The following is a 23740-nucleotide window of genomic DNA, read 5'->3' as shown; positions in this document are numbered from 1 at the left end:
AAATTTGAAATAGAGACTTACTGCCGAATTTCAGTTGGGTTAAGTAGATTTTTATTGAGCAAAAAGTTTTTAAAATTTTTAGTGTTTTGAAAAATACTGCTATATAGACAGTATGTATTCAGATGTTCATGATTATTAATATCTCAATATCTTGCATTTTATTAGATACTTACTATAGTGTACTTTTAAATAGTCCAGTATTTGAGTCCAGATTTACTTCTTTCCCCGAGATTACTGAACCTTATTTTGTAAGGAAATAATCTGTGAACAGCCAGGCAAGTGGATAAATGATTTAATGAATATTTAGATTAAGGATATTTTTCACCCATTCTGTAACAATTTATTTAAAAATTTTTTAACAGTTTATTTAAATTTTTATAAAATTGAGACTTAAGGCATATTAACTTGAATTTATATCTAATTTTAATTTAAAACTTTGCAAATAGTCATTCTGATGGGCTAGTTTGAAACAGTTATCTTGTACAGTACCTTATTGTTTAGTCACTCAGTCCTGCGTCCAGCTCTTTTGTGACCCCATGGACTGCAGCCCGCCTGGCTCCTGCGTCCATGGAATTCTCCAGATAAGAATGCTGGAGTGGGTGGCCGTTTTCTCCTCAAGGGGATCTTCCCAATCCAGGGATTGAACATGCGTCTCCTGCATTGGCAGGAGGATTCTTCACCCCTGAGCCACGGTGAGAATTCTACTTTGTCAATTGTGGTGGCACATAATCAAAAGAACCTTAGATGGGTCATAAAGCTTAAGGCAGAAAAAAAAAATCTGAGTAGTTTCCTGTGAAGGATAACCATCAGTATGTTCTGTAGAATAGCTTGGTGTTTCTGGTGTTAGACGTCTAGATACCATTGAGTAGCAGAAAAAAATTGTGCCTCAAAATGCTTGTGCTCCAGAGTTAACGGTAGGAAGTTTTAAGCCCAGATGCAGGTGGTAAGACAGGCCTGGCTGACTCCGGAAATGAAACATAGCCGCGGGGCATGTGGCTTCTTTCTAGGTGGCTTCAAAGTCATAGTTCAGTGTTAATTACTCTGTAGTCTTTAATTTAGAATTAACTAAAGTGAATATTAAAGATAAAACAATTATATAATATCAATTTTATTGAAGTTGGCCTTTTGTGTTTAAAGTGAAGTCATCATAGGTGATTGTATGAAGCCCCAGAGAACCCCCCCAAAAAATCCTTTAAGGATAACCACCCCTGCCTGCCCCTCCCACACAAAAGAAACTGTATCAAGTTGAAACGGCAAGTATTTTTTTCCCTTGATACCACACCCCCCCCCCACCCCATTTGCTTGGATCTATTCATGAGACATATATCCTTGGTGTTAGACTTCATCCTGAGTTGTTTACACCGAGAGCAAGTTCTGACTAAAACACTTGTTTTGAGAGGGCTTTTGACCCCCCCATTGTGTAAGAATACTGTCCGTTTTCTTTGTGTATCATGACTGTGTACTGGTATCTTTGAAGAAAGATGAGTTCACCTAAATATTTATTGAACTGTTCCAAAATTCTTAATAAAAACTTTAAAACTTCTAATTTTTTAGTGCCTATGATAGAAATTGAGAGTTCATAATCAGACTGTATTTAAGAATACTCATTTTAAAGCTATATTTTATAATACTGATAACTGAGTTCCTGCTGCCAGGTTATATTTTAGAGTTTAGTGACTTTTAGTATATTTATAGAGTTATACAGCCATCACCATAATTTAGTTTTAGCACATTTCTGTCGCCTTCAACAGAAATTCTGGACCCATTCACAGTCTCTCCTCCTGCCATCCCCAGCCCTCAGCAGCCACTAGTCTACTTCCCATTACTGTAAATTTGCCTTTTCTGGAGCGTCCATGTAAGTGGACTTATATATATGTGGCCTTTTGTGTTTGGCTTCTTGCATGTAAGTTAATAATTTGAGGATCATCTTTGTTGTAGCCAGTATCAGTATCAGGCTTTCCTGGTAGCACAGACGGTAAAGCGTCTGCCTACAATGCAGGAGACCCGGGTTCGATCCCTGGGTCAGAAAGATCCCCTGGAGAAGGAAATGGCAGCCCACTCCAGTATTCTTGCCTGGGAAATCCCATGGACAGAGGAGCCTGGTGGGCTGCAGTTCATGGGGTCTCGGAGTCAGACACGTCTGAGCGACTTCACATTCACTGTACTTTCACTTTCACTTTGTTGTAGGATATATCAGTGTTTCATTCCTTTTTAATACCCAGATAGTATTCCATTGTTAGGGTCAACGACATTTATCATTTCACTAGTTGATGTTCATTTGAGTCGTTTCCATTTTGGGGCTATTGTAAATAATGCTGCTATGAACATTTATGCCTGAGTCTTTGTGGAACATGTTATTTTCATTTCTCTTGGGTAGATACCAAGGAATAGATTTGCTGGATCATATGGTAAGTCTATGTTTAATTTTTGAAGAAACTGCCTAACTTTTCCAAAGTGGTTATACCATTTTACATTGCTGCCAGCAGTGTATGAGGGTTACAGTTTCTCTGCATCCTTACCAAACTTGGGGTTTTTTTGTTTTTTTGTTTTTCTCTTTTTAATTGTAGCTATCCTAGTTGATATGAAGTGACATCTCAATATAGTTTTGGCTTGCACTTCCCTAAGGGCTCATGATATGAACATACTTTCATGTGACTTTTGGCCACTTACCTTCTTTATGGAAATGCCTGTTCAGATCCTAACCTATTTTTTTTGAAGTGTGTTGCTTATTTTTTTATTATTGAGTTGTAGAAGTTCTTTATATGTTGTTATTTTATGGATTGTGAAGATTACTCTCTCCTAGTTCTTCTAAGAATTTTATGGTTTATAGTTTTAGTTCTTACACTCAGGTCTGTGACCCGTTTTTACGCATGGTGTGAAGGCAAGGATCCACAGTAAATCTTCGCATGTGGATATGCAATTGTCCCGAACTGTCATTTATTGAAACAAGTCTCTTTCCCATTGAATTTTCTTAGCATCTTTGTCAAAAATCAGTTGACCATAAATGGAAGGGTTTATTCTGGGCTCTCATTTCTCTGTCATTGATTTATATTTCTATCCTTATGCCAGTACCACACTGCATTAATTGCTGTTGCTTCATAGTACATTTTGAAATCAGGACATGTAAGTCCCCCAACTTTGTTCTCCTTTTTCAAGATTGTTTTGCACCCGCTCCCACCTCGTGCCCTTGGTTTTCTGAGTGAATTTTAGGATAAGCTTGGCCCTTTCTGCAAGGAAGGGCCCAGGCGTTTTTAAAAGATTGAGTTGAATCTGTAAACCAATTTGTTTAGCATTGCCATCTTAACAATATTAAGTCGTCTGATCCATGAACATGGAATGTCTTTTGATTTATTTAGGTCTTTTAAAATTTAAGTATTTTATTCTAGTGATGTCACTGTGAGTGGAGTTATCTTAATTTCATTTTGAATTGTTCATTTTGCTAGTGTATAGAGAGTTAAGTTTTGCACTCATTTATACTATGGTCAGAATGAATGTTTGGCCGGTATGACTCCACACAATTTGAGAGTGTGGCTTAACTGTTTTGCTTTGATCAGCCATATCATTCATGACAATATCTTAGAATGACTGTGGTAACCTTAAGCTTAGTTAGGTTGCAGTTACATAAGGTTTCTAGCATTGTGTTAGTCTTATTGTCAAAAGCATGTCAGAATAACTTTTTATAAGTCATTTGATTAACTCAGAATGCAGTACCTTTAGTTTCATAAAATACAGAATACATATTTTGAATACATGTAATTTTTGAAGGAGAAATCACCTGGTTTTGTTTGTATATCATTGATGAGTAGCATCTATAGCTTAGTTGTCACATAAAATTAAAAGTGAAATCCCCTTAATACTGTTTGTGTGCTTTACTTTGTTCATCACCACATTTACCTGTTAATAAAGTATTGAGAATTTGTAAGCTGATTTCTTTCATTCATTCTCCTTCAGTAATGGGGTGAACCATTAAATTTTTAAATTTCTTGTTTATGGGATTATTTATTTTTAAAACTTTAACATATTTTTCAGGGTCAGTTAAATGAAAGCATGGACCATGGGGGAGTTGGACCATATGAACTGTAAGTATATTTGAAAATGTTTCACTGTGCTGTCTTTTTTTAATTTTAGGTTATATCAGCTCCAGTTTACAGGCATCATGTGATTTTAATAACCTGTTCTTAAGTATATAGTCATATACAGAGACTTGGTTTATTGAGCTTGGCACCAATATGAAAACATATCTGGGGTTTTGAGATCATGTATGGATTTTGAGAAGAAGATTATTAAAATTCGGAGTATTCTGAATATGAGTCTTGAGTGTGTAAAAGATTTTTATTAATTTAATATGGATAACTACCTTTTCCTACTGAACAATAAGTTTTAGAAATGCTCTCCAAATCAAACGCTTATTGTTTTGCTTGTAATGCATCATCTAAACAGAGATTTGTGCATTCTTATGTCTTTCTGGGAAAGCTTCATTAGTTGAATAAGGTGTTTAATCTGCTCTGTATCCTACCTTCAAGTAAAAAGTCTTGGATTGTGGGGAAACTGAGACGATCACTCATAGAAAGCGTTTAAATGACAGATAAATTGCCACCCTTTTGGGGACCTTTAAATTAAGCATATATAGAAAGATGCATGGTTATAATTTATTAACAAGAATTTTTAGCTGACAACTTGAATTAATTGGATACTTTCAGAAAGTGCTCAGATTTTCTGCTGTAGTTGCCAAGTGCAGTTGGATAATATCTAACCTCAGACATTTTGAATAAACTAAATTTGAATAACTAGAAGACTTTTTTCCTTTGTCAGCGTAATAAACTTGTTCTAATTCATCTTAGTTTGGGAGTACTTGATGCTTATGAAAATCAGTAATCAGTAGCACATTCTGTAAACAAGCAGATCAGCAGACAGTTCTCAAGCCACCCTAATCTTGACCTACCATGTCTTTGAATCATTAGTTAACTTAGAGCACAGATACTAAATTTGCTATCTTGTACTTTTTTCCTTTTACTTAATTGGAATATAATTCTCATTCTAACAGTACACTGAAAGTAGTTTAACTTCTCGCAAATTTACTTTCGGTTTTGCTTTTCTCCCCAGTGGCATGGAGCATTGTGAGAAATTTGAAATCTCAGAAACTAGTGTGAACAGAGGGCCAGAAAAAATCAGACCAGAATGTTTTGAGCTACTTCGAGTACTTGGTAAAGGGGGCTATGGAAAGGTAGGAAGTATTTTGAAATGAGAGCTGTTTTTGTCTGTCTTGGGTAGATTAATGTTTACACCCTGTTTCCAGCTGTCTTCTTCAGTCTTTGCAAGCTCTCAGCAAAGGACATGATCATTTAACCTGATATTATTTGAGCAATGTATAGAAGCTCTCCTCCTCTTACCACCATTCACATAAAAGCCTGGCACTTTGTGGGTACTCAGTCAATATTTGTAGAATAAATAAATAGGCAGCTGGGCTAGGCAGTATCTGTTATTAGAGGGTTCATTTCTTCCTTTTGCTAAATGGTGCCGACTATAGGTATTCTTTTAAAAAACAAGCTACTCCTTACTTTCAAGAGGCATGGCTCATTAGATTGGTATCTGTTACTGAGACCTTAATCTAAATTGATTTTCTTTGACTTGCAGTATTCGGAGCAATAGAGCTAGGGAAGCTGAAGAATTTAAGAGAGGAGAAGAAAAATGAAGAACATCTTTAGTTTCATAGTTTTGCCAGAAGCTTTCTAATTTAAGACCTCGCCTTTGAGTGTTCTGTTCAAGAAAATTTGGACATTCTCTTTGCCATTCTTTGCCATTCAAAGACAGAGTTTGGGTAACACGTTAGTAGTTAAGATTAAGCTTGGAAAAAAAAAAAGATTAAGCTTGAGAACTATTTATGCTATTGTGTAGTGTTCATGTTTGCGAAACATGGCATTTTTAGTTTAATCTTAGGCTTCAGGACGCATTTTCATATGTTTTCATCATCGTGAATGTATAACCCATGCACTGTAAATCTCATATTTTAGCTGTTGCTAAAATGATTATGGCTAATCATTTTAAGGTGTAAGTAATTCCTGTCAAATATTATTAAATAGTTATATGTGAGGCATCTCTGAAAATTTATGAGCTATTTTATAATTTCTGTGTGTCTAGGAAACATAATGATAGTTTTTTCTATGCAAACTCGGATTTTATAAATTAACATGGAGTGCTTGTTGTTAGATGGTCATTGCCCAACTTTGCCACCAGATGTCAGCAGACTAAACAGGAAGGTTCTGTGTTGTATGACAGTTTTCACTACTAAGGACTTCCTGGGTAGCTCAGCTGGTTAAGAATCCTCCTGCAATGCAGGAGAACCCAGTTCGAATCCTGGGAAGTGAAGATCCCCTAAGGGTCACGCTACCCACTCCAGTTTTCTTGGGCTTCTCTGGTGGCTCAGACAGTATAAGAATTTGCCTGCAATGTGGGAGACCTGGGTTGGGAAGATCCCCTGGAGGAGGGCATGGCAACCCACTCCAGTATTCTTGCCTGGAGAATCCCGAAGGACAGAGAAGCCAGGTGGGTTACAGTCCGAGGGGTCGCAAAGAGTCGGACACGACCGAGTGACTAAGCACACTGCTAAATCTTGAATGTCGTCTGGCTCTTTTAGCTCATCGTTTATGTACACAGTCCTTCACGGTGCTAGTTTCTGTGAGAATATAGACTGCTGTATCATTGCTTCATATTTGTAGGAATTAAGGGACTATGACTTATCGTAGTTTAGCTTTTAATAACACACACTTTTGTTTTTCATCCAGGTTTTTCAAGTACGAAAAGTAACAGGAGCAAATACCGGGAAAATATTTGCCATGAAGGTGCTTAAAAAGGTGATTTCTCTTTTCCCCCTCAACTATATTCTTAATTGCTATAAAATCCATATTTTGGTCTAAACTTCTCAGTTAAAAATTGTATTTCTACCATAATTATAAGTCCTCTTGGATTGTGGGGTACATTTTATCATTCTTACTCCTGTTTTATTCTGCTTGGTTACTTGGTGAGGGTGCAGAGGAGATTGTTTCAGTTCTCCTCTGAGGTTAACTCTTTTCTCTCTTTGTTCTGGTCTCTGTATTTCTAAGTAATAAGCATGTTCTGCTGTGACTTAATTCAGTAGTTTTAGAATTACAAATTGACTTCCTATTTTATTCTTTTTTACTTCTTTCTTCCTTTTTCCCATCCTCATCTGGCATCATTTTCTTTCATTCTACTGTTGTCTTCTCAGACCTTCCATTATCTCTGTAAAACACCTTTCAGGCCAGTGTTCCATGATCACACTTATTAGATAAGTAACTAGTTCCGTTTATTTTCCTAGAGCCATCCCAGAGGAACCTTCTGTCCCCTGTTCTCACCTGTACTGATCTTGTTATTGGCATAGCTGTCATTACTCGACTTCCCCTTCACTACTACAGTCCTTGAAATCCTCCTGACTCCTTTAGTGTTGGATCCTTTGTTTCTTGGACCCCAGATGTTCTTTTTTCTTACTTTATGTCCTGTTCCCTTGCTTTGGTGACCATTTACTGGTGGGTTTCCTGAGAAACTGAATGAAGGTGAATTTGATATTCAAAATTTTTGCAGTGATGTGTCTTGCTTTGATTCTTATTATTTATTTTTACTGTTTCAGTCTTAAAAGTTTTCAGTCTTTTAGCTCTAGGGAATTTTCTTTTATGATCTCTGATAATTTTCCCCTTGTTGTTTTCTTCTCTTAAAATTGCGTTTACTTGGGTGTTGGACCTCCTAGACTGATCATTTATTTTTCTTTCCTTTCCACTTGTCGATTTCTTTATCTTTTTGTTTACTTTCTGAGGTTTTCCTAGAAATTTATTTTCCAATCATTTTTAAAATTTAATGTGTTTACTTGTTTTGCTGTGTGGCTTGTGGGATTTCATTAATAGTTGCCCGACCAGGAATCTAGTCCAGGCCCCTGGCAGTGCAAATGCAGTCTTAATCCCTGGACCACCAAGGAATTCCCTTACTGATTTTTTTAAAACTATCATATTTGTAATTCTCCAAAGCTCTTTCTGTTGTTTTTTCTTTGTATACCTATCTATTTTGTGAGTACAGTATCTTCTTTTATCCCTCTGAGACATTTTAATTATAAATTCTTTGAAATATTCTTTTGTTTCGTGGACATGTCTCTTTTCTAAGTTCCTGTTTTCTTTGACTTTGATTTAGCGTTTTGTTGCCATGTTAGGGACCTTCTTTAGATGTCGGGTATCCTTGAAGCGTGGAACTCTGAGAAGCTGATCAGAAACTGTGTATGTGTAGCCTTCATTGTGCAGTCATGAGATTAGCTGGCAATTGACTAAGAACTTCTAAATGTTAGCGTCTAAAGGTCTTTTTTCTGGTATGGATCAATCCTTGCTGGGAAAGATCCTGTATTCTTTTGCCTAGAAAAAACATTCTGGGACTGGATGACAGACAGGAGATGGAGATCTGCCCTTTCAACATCAGATTTTTACTAAAATCACGCTTGTTTTGTTTTAACTTTATTGATGTATCGTTGCTTTACAATGTTGTGTTAATTTCTGCTGCACAGCACAGTGATTCACTTACACACACACGCATGTTCTTTTTCATCCTTTGTGGTTTGTTACATGACATTTATTATAGTTCCCTATGCTGTGTGGTAGGTCTTTGCTGTTTATCCAGCCTCTGTGGACTAGTTTGCATCTGCTAATCCCAAACTCCCAAATCTCCCCTCTACCTTCCCCAACCCCAGCTCCAAGTGTATTTGCCTTGTGGGTCTGTTTCTGTTTTGTAGATAGGTTTATTTGTTGTATTTTAGTGTATGTAAGTGATATCATGTGGTATTTTGTCTTTCTCTTTCTGACTTACTTTGCTTAATATGGTAATATCTAACTCCATCCATGTTGCTGCAGATAGTGTTATTTTGGTCTTTTTTATGGCTGAGTAACAAAGTCAAGTTTTTACTTCAGCACTCTACTCTGTATCTGATCATTCACTCTTTTTTTTTCTTTTCTGGAGACTACATCTCTCCAAGTGGTAGTTCCTGGCTGGTTACTGTAGATATGGAAATCTTGCTGATCTATCTGTTTCTTACAGAGACTTTCAGATCAGGACTTTCAAATCGTCCTGTTTTCATCCCTCCACCTTTTGCCTTCTATAGTCCTTAATAATTCTATATTTTTTCCCCATTTCTTTCCTTTTATTTTTACTTCTAATTTTTGAACATTACTAAGGCTTTATCTGGTGGGTCAGATGGTAAAGAATCTGCCTGCCCTGCAGGAGACCCAGGGTCCAGAAAATCCTCTGAAGAAGGGAATGGCTACCCACTCCCAGTATTCTCGCCTAGAAAATTCCATGGATAGAGGAGACTGGTAGGGTCACAAAGAGTCGGACAGGACTGAATGACTAACACTAACTGTTCAGGGCTTTGTAGATGGATTCAACTTTTTTTGAGTTACGCCTCTTTCCAGGCATTTAGGTTTGCTCATACCCCAGTATACTAAGTTATTCACAACTGCTTTATCCCCACTCTGTTTTCACCTTTTGAGATGCAGAGTTACATGCCTTTCTTTGTTTTATTAACCTTGGATTGTGTATGTTTGGTTTCTTGTTCTTTTAGTTTGGGATTGATTTCTGAAAAGATCTCACTGTCTTAAAATCTTAGTAGAAAACTATATAAAGACAATCAAAATGACTTTTTAAAAAAAATACAGTGTTTATATATCATCCTGTTTTCTTCCCTGATTTTTACTTAAGCAGTACAAATGACTTCTTAATTTAAAAACTGAGGAACAAATACTGTGACCACAGCTTTATTGGTGATTGTCTTAAAGAAGCAGTTTAGGCATTTTCAACTTCAGTTTCTGCCTCAGTAAGACAGAATTAATCTGCTCTCTGGCTTTCCCGTTGGAATCATTTGAGATTATGGATAAAGTATTTTAAGTCTAAAACTGGAGACAGTATAAATAATACTTGTTCTTGCAGTGTTGAAAGAAGTACTGGTCAGGTTTCTTAGAATAATCCATTCCTTTTGATGAACGCCTGATAATCAGGGCTGAGCAAAATTCGTCATAATTACATCTTAAGTGTCTGGCACAGATATCTTTAATGGAAAGAAGAGGGTTATTTTTTCCCCACTGATGGTAAGTGGGTGTGGAGTAATATATTGGGAAGTCCATAGACGTAACTGCTGCTGTTTGTCAGGCTTCCTTTTTGTGCCCAGGCATGGAAGACCTAACTTGCTTTGCCTCTTCTTTTGTTCATTCATTCTCACTGTTTGGTTTTTCTTTCCCTAAACCTGGCTAGAGAATCACACACTGTCTCATTCTTTCCTTGCTGTTCCTGAAAACAAGCTAGGGTTAGGTCCAAGGTTTTCATTCCTAAATCCCTAGGTAAAGATAGCTGTGTTCTCCCTTTGGGTTTCTTCTTTTGATTTTGTTATCCCTGGAAGCAGAGAGTACTGATCCTCTTGACCTGCTGCTGCTACTGCTAAGTCACGTCAGCCATGTCCGACTCTGTGCGACCTCATAATCGGCAGCCCAACAGGCTCCTCTGTCCCTGGGATTCTCCAGGGAAGAACACTGGAGTGGGTTGCCATTTCCTTCTCCAATGCATGAGAGTGAAAGTGACGTCGTGTCCGACTCTTAGCGACCCCATGGACTGTAGCCCACCAGGCTCCTCCGTCCATGGGATTCTGCAGGCAAGAGTACTGGAGTGGGTTGCCATTGCCTTCTCTGTTCTTGGCCTGAGTATGTGGTAAAAATTTACCTCTTTCTACCCTTAAAGATAAAATCATAAACCAGATGTTCTCTTGTCTTAAATGAGTTGCTTACATCTAAATAATCTGTTTGGATTTATCAGTTCTGGGCTTGTTTACTCATTATGAGAAGGGTAGAATGTTGAGGAATAGACTGTTTCCAACAACTGTCTCTCTGTCCTACCAGTTGCATCAAAAATGTGTACTCTGGAAGCAAAATACTGTTGCCCATGTCATTAGTTTAGCTCACATTGTAAACTTTAGAACCCTTGGCGCCAAAGGCTTGTAGTTCACAGATTGGTCCTGTTTCTTCCTTCTTTTATTGAACCAGCTGAGAATCTGTAGTGTGCCAGGCATTTTGCTAGACACTAGGATTTAGCACTTCAAGTGAGCGTAATCTCTGCTCTCACTCTGCTTACTGTGTAATTCAAGGGAAGAACTGATAAGTGTATCCTTATAATTTCTACTCTAGTCAAAACCTTCCCACTTTGAGGATTAAGCTTATACTAATTTCTTAGTGTTTATCAGTCGTTTTTCCCCACTCTCAAGTCTTATTGTCCTGGGTGTCTTCTCTGTCCTTGTATTAAATAAGTAATCAATTGCCTAGCCTTCTAATTCCTCATTGATCCCACATCCATCAGTGTTCACCTCCATTTCACATCGCCAGGCCCCATAGTTGTATCGTCCTCTTCTGAAACACTGGACTAATAAAAACACTTCCTTATTCCTGTAGTGCCTGGTTTGACCTTTTTAGTGCTTTGACCTTTCTGTTTTTTTCTTCAAGTTCTTAGTCCCTTTTTAATTTCACCTTATACCTAATCTAGCCTAATCAACGTGCTCTGCCACATTGGTCACCTGCTATCCCTGGTTGACCTTATCCTCCAGAACGCTCTAATCAGTTTTATTTGTTAATACTCCTTTATTCCAGTCATTGAACATCACAGGCAGAAATCACACAAACTTTTTTTTTAATCACACAAACTTTAAATTGCTACTGGGAAAAATTCATAGTCCCCAACTCATGTAGACCCTCAGAACCCACCAAAGGTCCCTAGCCAACCACTTCCATTCTCTACAGCTAGTAGAGCCTCTACTGTTAGTCCAGCTGCTTGTTTTTAGCAAACTGCCTCTCTTCCTAATTGAGGCTGCCAGATAACGATTGCCTGCGACTTTCTTACCCTAATACTGTATTGTCTGCATTTTCACCTGTCTTCACTTCACTCTCTCCAGGCTTAGTGGGAAATGCTTCCTCCTTTCCAAGGCTAAACCCTCTCTTTATGTTTGGATCCCATCTCTTTCTGCCTGTTTAGGGTCTTTTCTCTGTCACTTCTCACTCTTTCTCCGTCCTCTATCCTCACATCATTCTCTGTTTAAATATATTCATGTCTTTGGCATATTTAGAAAACAAATCCTTTCTTCACTCGAGGTTTATCATAGCTTCCAGTCTCTGCCTTTCATAGACTAATATCTTAAGAAGTCATGTTTTAATTATCTTTTTTACTCACTGTATTTTGAACTCACAACTCTACTATTTTGATGAAACGTTTTCGCTTTGTCACCAGGGATCTCCTAATTGCTGGATCCAGTAGTCTTTCCTTAACTCATCCTCAATTTACCTCTCTGTTGCACTGAAGCTGTTGACCACAGCATTTTGAAACTACACTCCCTTGAAGTCAAGGGAGTCAAGTGTGATTCTTTTGTGATTTTTCTTTGCTAATTCTTCATCTTATCTTCTTGGTGTCTTGCTTCTCAGACTTTCTGAAAATTACTTATTTAAAAAATTCAAACTTCCTGAACAGTTAAAAAATAACACATCTTTGAAGTTTTTCAAACTTTGCAAAGAGTTTTGAGAATAGTACAGTGATCACCATTGTTAACTTTGCCTTATTTTGTCTGCTGCTCCCTTTCTGTCTCCTGTCTCTGTATGTACACATATGTGTATTCCAAGTTTTTATTTTTTTGCTATACAAATTGAAAGTTATTTGCAGATATGGTGGTTTGCCTTTAAAATCTCTAGTGTGTATCTCTTAAGAATAGAATATTTTCATACATTACCACAATGTAATTATCACATTTGGGAAGTTTAATATTGGTATACAATTCTGTTTTCCTGATACATTGTCTATAGTCAGACTTCCCCAGTTATGTCAGTAATAGCCTTTACAGCTATTTTTTGTTTTAATATCCAGGATTTAGTGAAGGATCACACGTTACATCGAGTAGTCTTGTGTCTGCAGCCTCTTTTACTTTAGAGTCCTGTGTCTTTAGTTTCTTTTGCTTTAGTTTCCTTTTTTGTCTTTCATGACACTAACATTTTTTGAAGACTCTGGGCCAGTCATTTTGCAGAGTGACCCTGATTTGGATATGTTTCATTATTTCCTTATGAAAACGCTTAAATTTTAAATTTAAGTTAAATGCTTTCTGCAGGAATATTTTACATGAGTGTTGTGTCCTTAGGAAGCTCATAAGGTTAGTCTGTCTCGTTATTTGGTGAGTTTGATCATTTGGCTAAGGTGGTATCCACAGAATTTCCCATTCTACAGATGCCTTTTTCCCTCTGTAATTAAAAAGTATCTATGGAATGAAAGTTAGAGATTGTGCTAATATTCCATCCTAATAATCTTCTACACCCAATGGTTTTATTAATCATCATTTCTTAGCCAAATCAGATAATACTCTGTTGATTATAAAGTGGAGACTTTTCTATTGTGTCAGTTTTTCTGTTAGTTGTCATTTTTCTGTAAAGAAGAGCTTTTCATGTATTTTTTTAATTTTTAAAACCACTTTTATTTATTTATTTTTTGGCTGCACTGGACTCTCTAGTTGTGGCGAGCGGGGGCTCCTCTCCAGTTGCGCTGTGCGGGCTTCTTACTGCGGTGGCTTCTCGTTGTGGAGCACGGGCTCTGGGCGCAGGGACTTCAGTCGTTGCAGCTTGTGGGCTCTAGAGCATACACGCTTCAGTAGTTGTGGTGACAGGTTTAGCTGTGTGCTGGCATATGGTGTCTTCCTGGAAATCCGTGTCCAAATCTCTATCCCCTGCATTGGCAGGCGGGTTCTCAACCATGGACCATTAGCGAAGTGCCAAAGTTTAGTGTTTTAAAGCAGTATGGACTACTTTTTTCATAGTGTTATCCATCTCTTTCATTATTTAAGTTTTGGTGTGAAAATTGTCCCAGATTGTTCTGGAGCGAGCTCTTTTAAGAAGGCTTCAGTGTCCTTTTAGCGCATCACCATTAGTTTCGGAGCACTTCCTTCCCTTACAGAAGTGTGCTCCAGGTTTCCCTGGCAAGTTCCCTAACCCTGGCCTGGCACCATCTATTTTTCCATGGAGTCCTGGTTTCTTTGGTAGAGAAACCAAGATCTGAGTTCCAAGCTATGGTCTTTGCCACTAAAGTGTTATTCTTCTGGTTCTTTCAGAACAGAGCTAGGAAGTTTTGTTTTTGTTTTAAATCATGGCTTCACATTGATATTCCTAATTTCAGTCCAGTTCTTTAGGGTTCTTTTTTCTTCAGTCTACATTTGAATCTCTTTTTCCACATTGAGAAAAAGCCTGATAACAAGATCAATACATTTACTCGTTTACTTAGTGGTACAATATATGCTAATAGTTTGAGAATTATAATACCAATAGTACTAGTAGTAGCTACAAGCCTACTAAGTGGGGCTTAAGATTTCCTTGTAATTTTTGTTATGCTTACACATATGTTACTTAAGAATGTGCAGTGTAAAGTTATTTAAATATCTTTTTTCTCTTTTTGTGATAAAATTATCAAAGAATTGGATTGGCCAAAAAGTTCACTTGGTTTTTTGTACTATTGTATGGAAAAACCCAGATGAACTTTTTGGCCAACCTAATAAGAGTCAATTAAATTTATGTATCTCTCCTGTACTCAGTTTTATTTGCCTCCCCATCCTTGTTGATTTAATTTTTTTTGAAATGTATAAAACATTATCATGGCTCAGAATTCAAGATCTCCATTTTATAATCACCATATGATATTTGATTCAGGTAAGAAGAGAAATAAATGATAGAACTATTAAGGTTTTACTTAAAATTCCCATTCCTTTTCCTGCCTTCCCACTGTTGTTAGCTTTTCTTTTTTTTTTGGATAGGTTTCTTGTTGGGATTTTATTTTATTTTATTTTCTTGACCACACCACACAGCACGTAGGATCTTAGTTCCCTGACCAGGGATTGAACCCAGGACCTTGGCAGTGAGAACTAGACTGTCAGGGGATACCCTTTCGTTAACGTTTGACTTATCTTAGTTGTGCTCATTATGGCATTTATAAGGATGTACATGCTACTATATTTTTATTTCCTCTTTTACACAAAAGGTAGCATACTGTGTGTACTGCTGTGCCATATATGTTCTTTTGCACCTTGCTTTCACAGATATATTCCTTGTTCTTTTTTAAAAAAAAATATTTATTATTTTTCTTTCTTTCTTTGTCTGCGGTCTTAGGTGCAGCGTGCAGGGTTCTTAGTTGTGGCATGTGGGATCTAGTTCCCTGACCAGGGATTGAGCCCAGGCCCCTGCACTGGGAGTGCAGAGTCTTAGCCACTGGACCACCAGGGAAGTCCCCCTCATTCTCTTCATTGCTTTATAGGGTTTTCATTCACTATCCTATGCTTAGGCATTTAAATAGTTTCTAATGTTTCACTTTTACAAATATTGATGATATTCCAACCTATAACCTTGTGTACATGCTTTTTCATGTCCAAAACAATGTATCATTTCCCCAAAACTTTCTTCTTTGTTTCCATTTTCTCAATGACGCCATTAGTTATTCAGAAACCATGGTATCATTCTTCTCATATTTCATTAGTCAGGAAGTGCTAATGATGCACTTTTACCCTTTTTTTCCCCACCTTCATTTTCTTAGATTTTACTTCTTGCCTACTTTTCTAGCCTCCTAACAGATGTTGTTTCTTCCCTAAAACTTCACACTGCTACTTGAGCTGTCTTTCTTAAAGACAAGGGTTATTCATTTACCTTACCTCAAGATTTCTTCTCAGCCTCTAAGAATATAATTCAGGTGCCTTTCCTCGATGCCCAGGCTTTCCATTTCCTGGCCTCCACCTATAGCTCCAGCCTAATACATCTCCTAACCGCTTCTAACCATGCTGAACTACTTAGTAGATCCTCTCAACACGCTCTGTCCTGTCAGGTCACTTTTGCATTGGGAGTGCCTTTTTTTTCCACCTTCCACATTTTATCTTAATAGCTTTTTATGATACAGCTTAGGTATACCACCTACAGGAAGACTTCTGGCTGTCACGTCTAGTTCTGCTGTTCACCATAGCACCTGGTGCTTAGCTCCATGACTCATCTCTCTTCCCTGGGACTTTGGGCTCCTATGGGCTGGAGACTCCTGTTAATTCTGCTTTCTTGTTAAGAGCCTAGAAAAGAGTAGACATTCAAAAAAGTTAGTGAATATCTGAATAAACTTGATCTGTTTACGTGAAAATAAATTATTTAGGCTTTCATTTACATGTTTACTGCAGAAAAATCCAAACAGTGCAGATGTATATAAGAGGCAAATGTCTTCTGTTTCCCCTGTCTCAGGCTCTAGTGAGAACTAAGATTCATAGTTTAATGTTGGCGAGAAAAAGCACAAAATAGATTTTCCCAATCCTATAGGATAAAAATGTCTACTATTTTGTTCTTATAGATCATCTCTTTTCCTTTAGGCAATGATAGTAAGAAATGCTAAAGATACAGCTCATACAAAAGCAGAACGGAATATTCTGGAGGAAGTAAAGCATCCTTTCATTGTGGATTTAATTTATGCCTTTCAGACCGGTGGAAAACTCTACCTCATCCTTGAGTATCTCAGCGGTCAGTACACAGTTTGGTGTAATTATTTGCATTAGCTCCAGAAACTTGTTCAAAACATTATTTTTCAATAGAACAATGCTTTTTCCCAGTGTGACCAAATAGTTCTTAAAATCAACAAGTACATTAACATAAGGAATTCACATGGGACCAGATGTTTCTTTTTGTAGACAAATATGAAGGAAACTTTAAAGGTTGTCTTTTTTCTTCATCTGTAATGTTTTATCTTAACTCTCTTGTAATCAGTTAACAAAATAACAAAAACCTAATGGATAGCCATCAAATTGACTGCACTTGGGTAAGATCATAAAATTCAAATAAACTACTAACTGAAATGGAAAATTTAGAGTATTATTTAAGGTAATGAGTATTTTTGGTATTGCATCTTTAAACAGGAGTGTTTTTTGTTTAATGTAATTCTACAAATAGATTTTGCATTTTTACATTGGAAATCCCCCACTCATTCCAGGACTTACCCCTTCCTAGGAATTTGTGGCATCCCATAGCATTTTTAGATCACAGGTATCTATTTCCAGCAAACACACTTGAGTTTTCTGAAAAACAGATTTCACAGTAGCCTGAAACATGGAATAGAAAGCTGCATAATTTAATAACTTTTTTGTGACTGTTACCATTTTTTCTTGTAACTTTAAGTTTCAGATTTACACATAAAAGATGCAGCAATAGGACAAAGAATTCCCACCTACTATTCACCTAGATTCCCCAGTATTATCATTTTACCACAGTTGTTTTGTTTCATCATTCTTTTTTTCTCCCTCTCTGTATCTGTATATATGCAGGTGTGTATATAGATATATATACATAAATGTGTTTATAGATATCTATACACACATGTGTATATATATTCATAATTTTTTCTGAACTGTTTAAGAGAGTGTTGCAGACTTGATTTCCCTTTATCCCTAAATATTTCAGTATATTTTTCTGAAATTAACCACAGTATCTTACATAACTATACTAAAATTATCAAAATAGGAAATTAACATTGATAGCAGTAATCTCTTTCCTTAGTTTCCTTTAATCTGAAACAGTTCCTAAGTCTTTCTTTGTCTTTCATGACCTTGACAGTTTTGAAGGTGCAGTCTAGTTTGTAGAGTGCATCAGTTTGGGCTTATCTGGTGTTTCCTCAGGGTTAGACTCAAGGTACACACTTCTGGGAGGACCATTGAAGTGACGTCCTTTCCTACTCTGTGTATCGGAGCAAGAAGTACATAAGATTTGTTTCTTTGTTCCATTACTGTTGATTTTAACTTTGATCATACATACAAGGTGGTGAATTTTTTAGTGGTTTTTTTTTTGGTGAAGTTTTTCCTTTTTTAATTAACAAATATCTTGAGGAGATACTTTGAAATTATTCAAATATCTCATCTCTCATCAAGCTTTCACATACAGTTTTAGCATCCATTGATTCTTGCCTGAAACAATTAACTATGATTGCCAAGTGATTTTTCTTATTCCATCATACCTCCTTCATTTATTATTTGGCATTCTACTGTGACAAAGAGCTTTCTGTTCTCCCCTATTATAAAACAGAAATTTATCTATTCTTTTATTTAAATCATTGTGGGCTCATGAATTCTAAGATTATTTAGTAAGCTATAACATTTTGTTAACATTGTAACATTGTTTATTTTGATATTCAAATCATGCCATACTATTTATGTAAGACTTTGACAAATTCATTCCATTTTAGAGTTCTGAAAATGTGGAATGTGGGCATTCACTAATTTGGAAGGATGGTTTAATTACATATTAACATTTTTCTACTTACCGGTAAAATGTTAGAGAAGCTTGAATCAAAATTTTTTTTAACCTCAAGTCTGAAATCTGTTGTAAATATTTTGAAGTTTAGATGTAAAAGCTAGAATTCCCAAACTTGTGTATTTCACATAAGAAGAACACTGCTAAAAATGGAATCCTGAGGACTTAGTTTTAAACCTATAATTTTTAGGGTCTGTTTTTTATTTTTAAAGGGTTGATGTCTTTTAATTATGGTTAAGAGGAAAGCACAAACCCTCTCATTAGAAGTGGATTGTTGGAAATAAAGATTGTTGTATTTCTAATGTCTTTTTCTTTTCTTTACAGGAGGAGAATTATTTATGCAGTTAGAAAGAGAAGGAATATTTATGGAAGACACAGCCTGGTAAGTGAAATTTTTGTGGTTTTATGAATTCAGGTAATAATTCCTATAATTAAAAGCAAAGTCCTGTTCCCACTGTGGGCAGCCAGTAAATTGTTCTGGAGCCAGTCAGTCACTCAGGACTCAATGGGGAGAAGCAGCCTTGGGCTTGGCAGCTATTAGAGATCACATCATTCCTTTGCCCCCAGGCTTTGGGTGGAACGTTCTTCACACCAGTTCCTAACAGAACCATTCTCACTGGGGCTTTATTTCCTTGAATTGGTAAGCTGCCTGCCTTGGCTCTGGGTGAGTGTGGTTTTCCAGTGAAACTTTTATGTGTGGACCCATGGAAAGTATCAGAAACCATCTCCTTTTTTTTGTAGACTTTCCAGTTCCCAAGGTGCAGTCTTAGGGAGGTGATAAGTCTGCACACATCATCTGTGGATTGATTCAGTGGCCAGGATGGGATCTACCCTTCTATTTCTTAAGATGGCATCTGCTTCAAATTAAAAATATACATACCCTTTTGTGAGATGACAGTACTGGGTAACAATAAATCAGTTTATCCTACACATTAATTGAATAGAAAACACTTAAATGTTTTTTTCTACCTTAATTACCAAACTGCGTTCCATTGTTTAATTTCAGGCCTTTTCTAACACAGAAGCTGCATTTAAGAGCCTTAGGGATGAAGTGCCCTTTTTTGGAGGAGGCTCTCTGAGCCGTGTTGGAGGCTGTGTTTGTGGTCCTGCTGGCTGTGAAACTGCCTCAGTTCTCTAGGACACACCCTCTCCATCCTGGAGCAATCTGCAGGATTGCAGCATTGTTATGCAGCCAGTATTGCAGTGCCTTGTGCTTTTCGAATCCAGACAGGGTTGACTCAGCCCTTTATTCTTTTGAGGTAGATAAATTTGAGTGTCACACAATTTATAGTTGTGGGCTGGCTGGCAAGAGGGAGGGCAGATACTGTGGGCATGAGCTGTATATAAATATGCAGCTGTATTAAGTAAGGGATGAGTGGGCTTTTAAGGGTCAGGTTTTAAGGTGTTTTTTAAACTAAGGCTTGATCTTGGAGAATAATGAAGTTCCTATTTCCTATGGAATTTAAAAATTGGGGGTGGGTGGGAGAAATTTGCTTTGATCTGAATGACTATTGGCCCAGTTCCCACATAGACAGAACAAAACATGACCAGTGACAGTTTGGCATAATCTGGACGACTTTGCAGTTTTAGCAAGATGTTTTATTGATGAAATAAAACATTTTATAGTTTCACTAAACAAGTGAAACATAAATGTCTCCATGCATTTTGGCAGCAGCCTATGCCGTCTCTCTTCCCCATACCCACCCCCACTAATTTGGTCTTTGGTGCATGTCTATTTCTTTCAAGGAATTTTGCTCCAAACATAAACTGCTTTGAGTGGATTATTCTTTTTAATTTTATTAAATCACTTTTGTTTCCAGCTTTTACTTGGCAGAAATCTCCATGGCTTTGGGGCATTTACATCAAAAGGGGATCATCTACAGAGACCTGAAGCCGGAGAATATCATGCTTAATCACCAAGGTGGAGATATACTGTAAACAGTTCTATAGTAAATAATCATCTTAAAATCTTCCCACACAGGTTCATGGTCATTTTCAAAGCCCCATATTCATGTGTCTGTTACTATATGTTCCTCTCTCAGAATTTATAGCATCATGATGCTTGTACTTACGGTTAATGAGATTAAAAAGAGTTGAGGATAACTGGCCACTCAACTCCCTTTTCTAGTTTAACCTTTACTCTTTATAGCTTGTCATTCTTTTGAAATCCTTACATAAATTGTGGTGAGCCAAGCCAGTCCAAATATTAATTTTGGTTTGTTTCTTAAGTTGGAAAGTGAATCTTAACTTTATAAATTGAGTTTTCTTTAATGATGAAAATACAGAAATATTAGAAACAATGTTTTTATGATAAATTCTACTAATGCTATATAAAAGAGAAGGAGATTAGAACTGAACCAAACTATTTGATTATACTTTGGAAATAAAATGTTTAGTAGGCATCAGTTTATCCTTTCTGTCTGTCTGTAACAAATGTAAGAATCAGACAAACTAATATTCTCTACAACTGTGGGTACAGCAGAGGGAGCCTTGATTGTAACTGCATGTTGCTACAGATAGTTCAGCTTATGTGAGGGTAACCTGGGCTGGGGAGACTTGCAGTTCACTTAACATCCCAGAGGAGCAGCCAGCCAGTCCGGCATCCAGGGGATAGTGGCTGATCCTTAGGTGTCTATCAAATGATGCAAGAGGTAGTTAGCTCTCGTACAGAAAATGGCTTATGGACAACCGATGCCAGAATAAATGTTTCAAATTGTGGGATTTTTTCTCTTTTCTTCTCCCCTTCTCCCTTTTTTTTTTTGAGAAATGCTGTATTTAACCACGTTTGTCATGGATATCTGTGTATCTTCCTTTCTCCCAGTTTTGTCCTCATTGCCCCAAATTTAGATTCTGAATTCTAAGACAAGGGATAGAATAGGAATGTGATTAGTTAACTTCTTTGATCCATAACCTAAGTGTATCAGGTAGTTCTGTGAAAATGTCATATTTCTTCTTCTATGTCAGAGTAAAGTACACATTTACATGTGAGTTTATTTATAGTCCATTGCCTTTTCTCAAAATAAACTTGGAATAGTAGGGTCCCAACTACCCTGGGGTTGCTGAACTACTGGATAGCTAATGACAGATCAGTAGGACTAAACTTGAACTGAAGTGTTCTTTGTATAAGGTGATGAGTTTTTTACTTTCTGGATCAGAAATGATGGTTCCATGCTATGTTGAAATTTCATTTCTTTTTCCAAACTGCATTGGCAGAGTAAGCTAACTTGTTATAGTGACTAAGACTGTTTTAAGAACTGTTAGGTCACAGTTCATGGTGATAAAAGCAATATATTTGAAGTACAGTGTCACACCTTTGTTTAAAGCATGCAGAAGATTTTTTTTTTAGGGTCTGTATACTTAATCCAGACTTCAAGTTTTTCCAGGACTTACTTGCTCAGGATGGTAAAGGACTTTTGGTATATATAAAGCTGGAGCCTTAGACAAGCTGTTTTGCCTTTTTCTCTTATTTATTTTCCCACAAGATAGATCATATCACTGGCAAAGGTAATTTTGCCTTACCCTTCATGAATTAGCATCCTTATTTTTGGATGGAACATTGATAGTTCTTGATCTCAAAAAATGAATTGAAGGCAGAAAAATTAAAATGGAAGGGTAGGTTATTGTCTCGTATGAAAACATTTAAATACTGCACGTACTTAGAATTCTCAGAATAACCATCTTTAATCTTTCATTCTAGGTCACGTCAAACTAACAGATTTTGGACTATGCAAAGAATCTATTCATGACGGAACAGTCACACACACATTTTGTGGAACAATAGAATACATGTGAGCTGCATGTTGAAAGAAATATTACTGGTTTGGGGGCAAGAGCTAACTTTCACCTGGTTTAAGGAATAAGTGTGCTGAATTTTCTGTTGCACTATTTGATTCTTTATCTTGTAGAAATTTTGATTCAGATGATCTGCAACTAGTGGGTTTTTTAGGTGTATTATTTTTCTCTTTGTAGGGCCCCTGAGATCTTGATGAGAAGTGGCCACAACCGTGCTGTGGATTGGTGGAGTTTGGGAGCATTAATGTATGACATGCTGACTGGAGCAGTAGGTGCACAGTTAAAAGCTGCATGTATTATGGTCTGTGCTGAGTGGTTACAGAGTCATTACAGGAAGAGATGTTGCCTGTGCTTTTGGAAAATGTTACCCATGAAATTATTTATTTTTCAATGAAGTTATTTTTAAAATTTAACACTAGCAATATTTTATTAGTGGTATTATGGGCCTCTGTACTTTTAGTTGTATTTTCATCTGTACTTTTAGAAGTATTTTCATTTAGATGATCTGTGTCATGGCCTGTGGTCCTATGAATCAGAGGCAAAACAAGTATTGCCCTTATTTTATAGATGGACAAAGTGAAGCATAAAATCAAATGTCTCATACATCATCACACCAGGCTAATGGTAGAAAACCAGTTCCTTCCAGGACATTGCTTTATCTCTGTGCCATTGCTTAAAAACTACAGCTCTTTAGCGGTCAGTCATCCCACATCAGAGCATACATTTCTGATCTCTGTGTAACTGGCTAATTCAGGAAATGGATAATTCTGTTATTTAAAATTTGATATTCTTTCCATGCTAATTTTTCTTACTGTCTTTTATTCTTAGCCCCCGTTCACTGGGGAGAATAGAAAGAAAACAATTGACAAAATCCTCAAATGTAAACTCAATTTGCCTCCCTACCTCACGCAAGAAGCCAGAGATCTGCTTAAAAAGGTAGGATTCTAAAATTAGCACTCAACCCATAAGTCTCAACCACTAGGATTTAAATAGACAGAACTGAATATACATTTTGAATATAGAATCATACACAGATGTTGACAAAAAAGCCTACAGTTTTTGCCTTCAAAGTACAAATGTGTTTATTTAAAGACTTTCTTTTCTTTTTAGTCCCAGACAATGTTTGGAAGTAATTAATAAAGCATATGTTCTCAAGGCAAAATAGACCTGCAAATTCTATAAAGAAAAATAATCAATTTGATTAAGTTCATCAGTGTTTTTCTTTTCCTTCCTAAAAGCTGCTGAAAAGAAATGCTGCTTCTCGTCTTGGAGCTGGTCCTGGGGATGCTGGAGAAGTTCAAGTAGGGACTGGCATGTTTGGTGGTTTGAGGGGAAGAGAATGCCAATTTTATATATTTGTGAAGGTTATATGTAGTTGCTTATAAGTGTATCTTATTTTATGATTGGTAACTTCAAATAGTTTGTTAATTTGTCAATCCAGTGAAGTCTGTTCGTGTTAATCTTTCTTCCTGCTTTTTTGTTTCGTTTTTTCCCAGGCTCATCCATTCTTCAGACATATTAACTGGGAAGAACTGCTGGCTCGGAAGGTGGAGCCCCCCTTCAAACCTCTTTTGGTGTGTATT

The 23740-nt window shown here is 36.8% G+C and overlaps 1 protein-coding gene across 5 annotated transcripts in view; it reads left to right on the top strand.

Annotated features, from left to right (window-relative positions):
• RPS6KB1 (ribosomal protein S6 kinase B1) overlaps positions 1 to 23740 on the top strand; it is a 40298-nt gene that overhangs the window by 3956 nt on the left and 12602 nt on the right. For 4 of the 5 annotated variants that reach the window (XR_010659631.1, XM_065909091.1, XM_065909088.1 and 1 more), the window contains exons 2-12: positions 4030 to 4079; positions 5104 to 5224; positions 6783 to 6851; positions 16439 to 16586; positions 18690 to 18747; positions 20186 to 20286; positions 22063 to 22153; positions 22335 to 22425; positions 22986 to 23093; positions 23396 to 23458; positions 23654 to 23731. Coding sequence is in view for 4 of the 5 variants with exons in the window: in XM_065909091.1 (XP_065765163.1) it covers positions 4030 to 4079; positions 5104 to 5224; positions 6783 to 6851; positions 16439 to 16586; positions 18690 to 18747; positions 20186 to 20286; positions 22063 to 22153; positions 22335 to 22425; positions 22986 to 23093; positions 23396 to 23458; positions 23654 to 23731 (978 nt within the window). In the remaining variant the exon portion in view is untranslated. Of the gene's footprint in view, positions 1 to 4029; positions 4080 to 5103; positions 5225 to 6782; positions 6852 to 16438; positions 16587 to 18689; positions 18748 to 19371; positions 19664 to 20185; positions 20287 to 22062; positions 22154 to 22334; positions 22426 to 22985; positions 23094 to 23395; positions 23459 to 23653; positions 23732 to 23740 lie in introns of those variants that run through there. The other variant, XM_065909092.1, reaches the window with a different exon arrangement.

The sequence above is a fragment of the Muntiacus reevesi genome, chromosome 18 (assembly GCF_963930625.1).
Source record: "Muntiacus reevesi chromosome 18, mMunRee1.1, whole genome shotgun sequence".
Classification (NCBI taxonomy): Eukaryota; Metazoa; Chordata; class Mammalia; order Artiodactyla; family Cervidae; genus Muntiacus; species Muntiacus reevesi.
The sequence above is the reverse complement of the archived record's forward strand: the minus strand, read 5'-3'. Positions and strand labels throughout refer to the sequence as shown.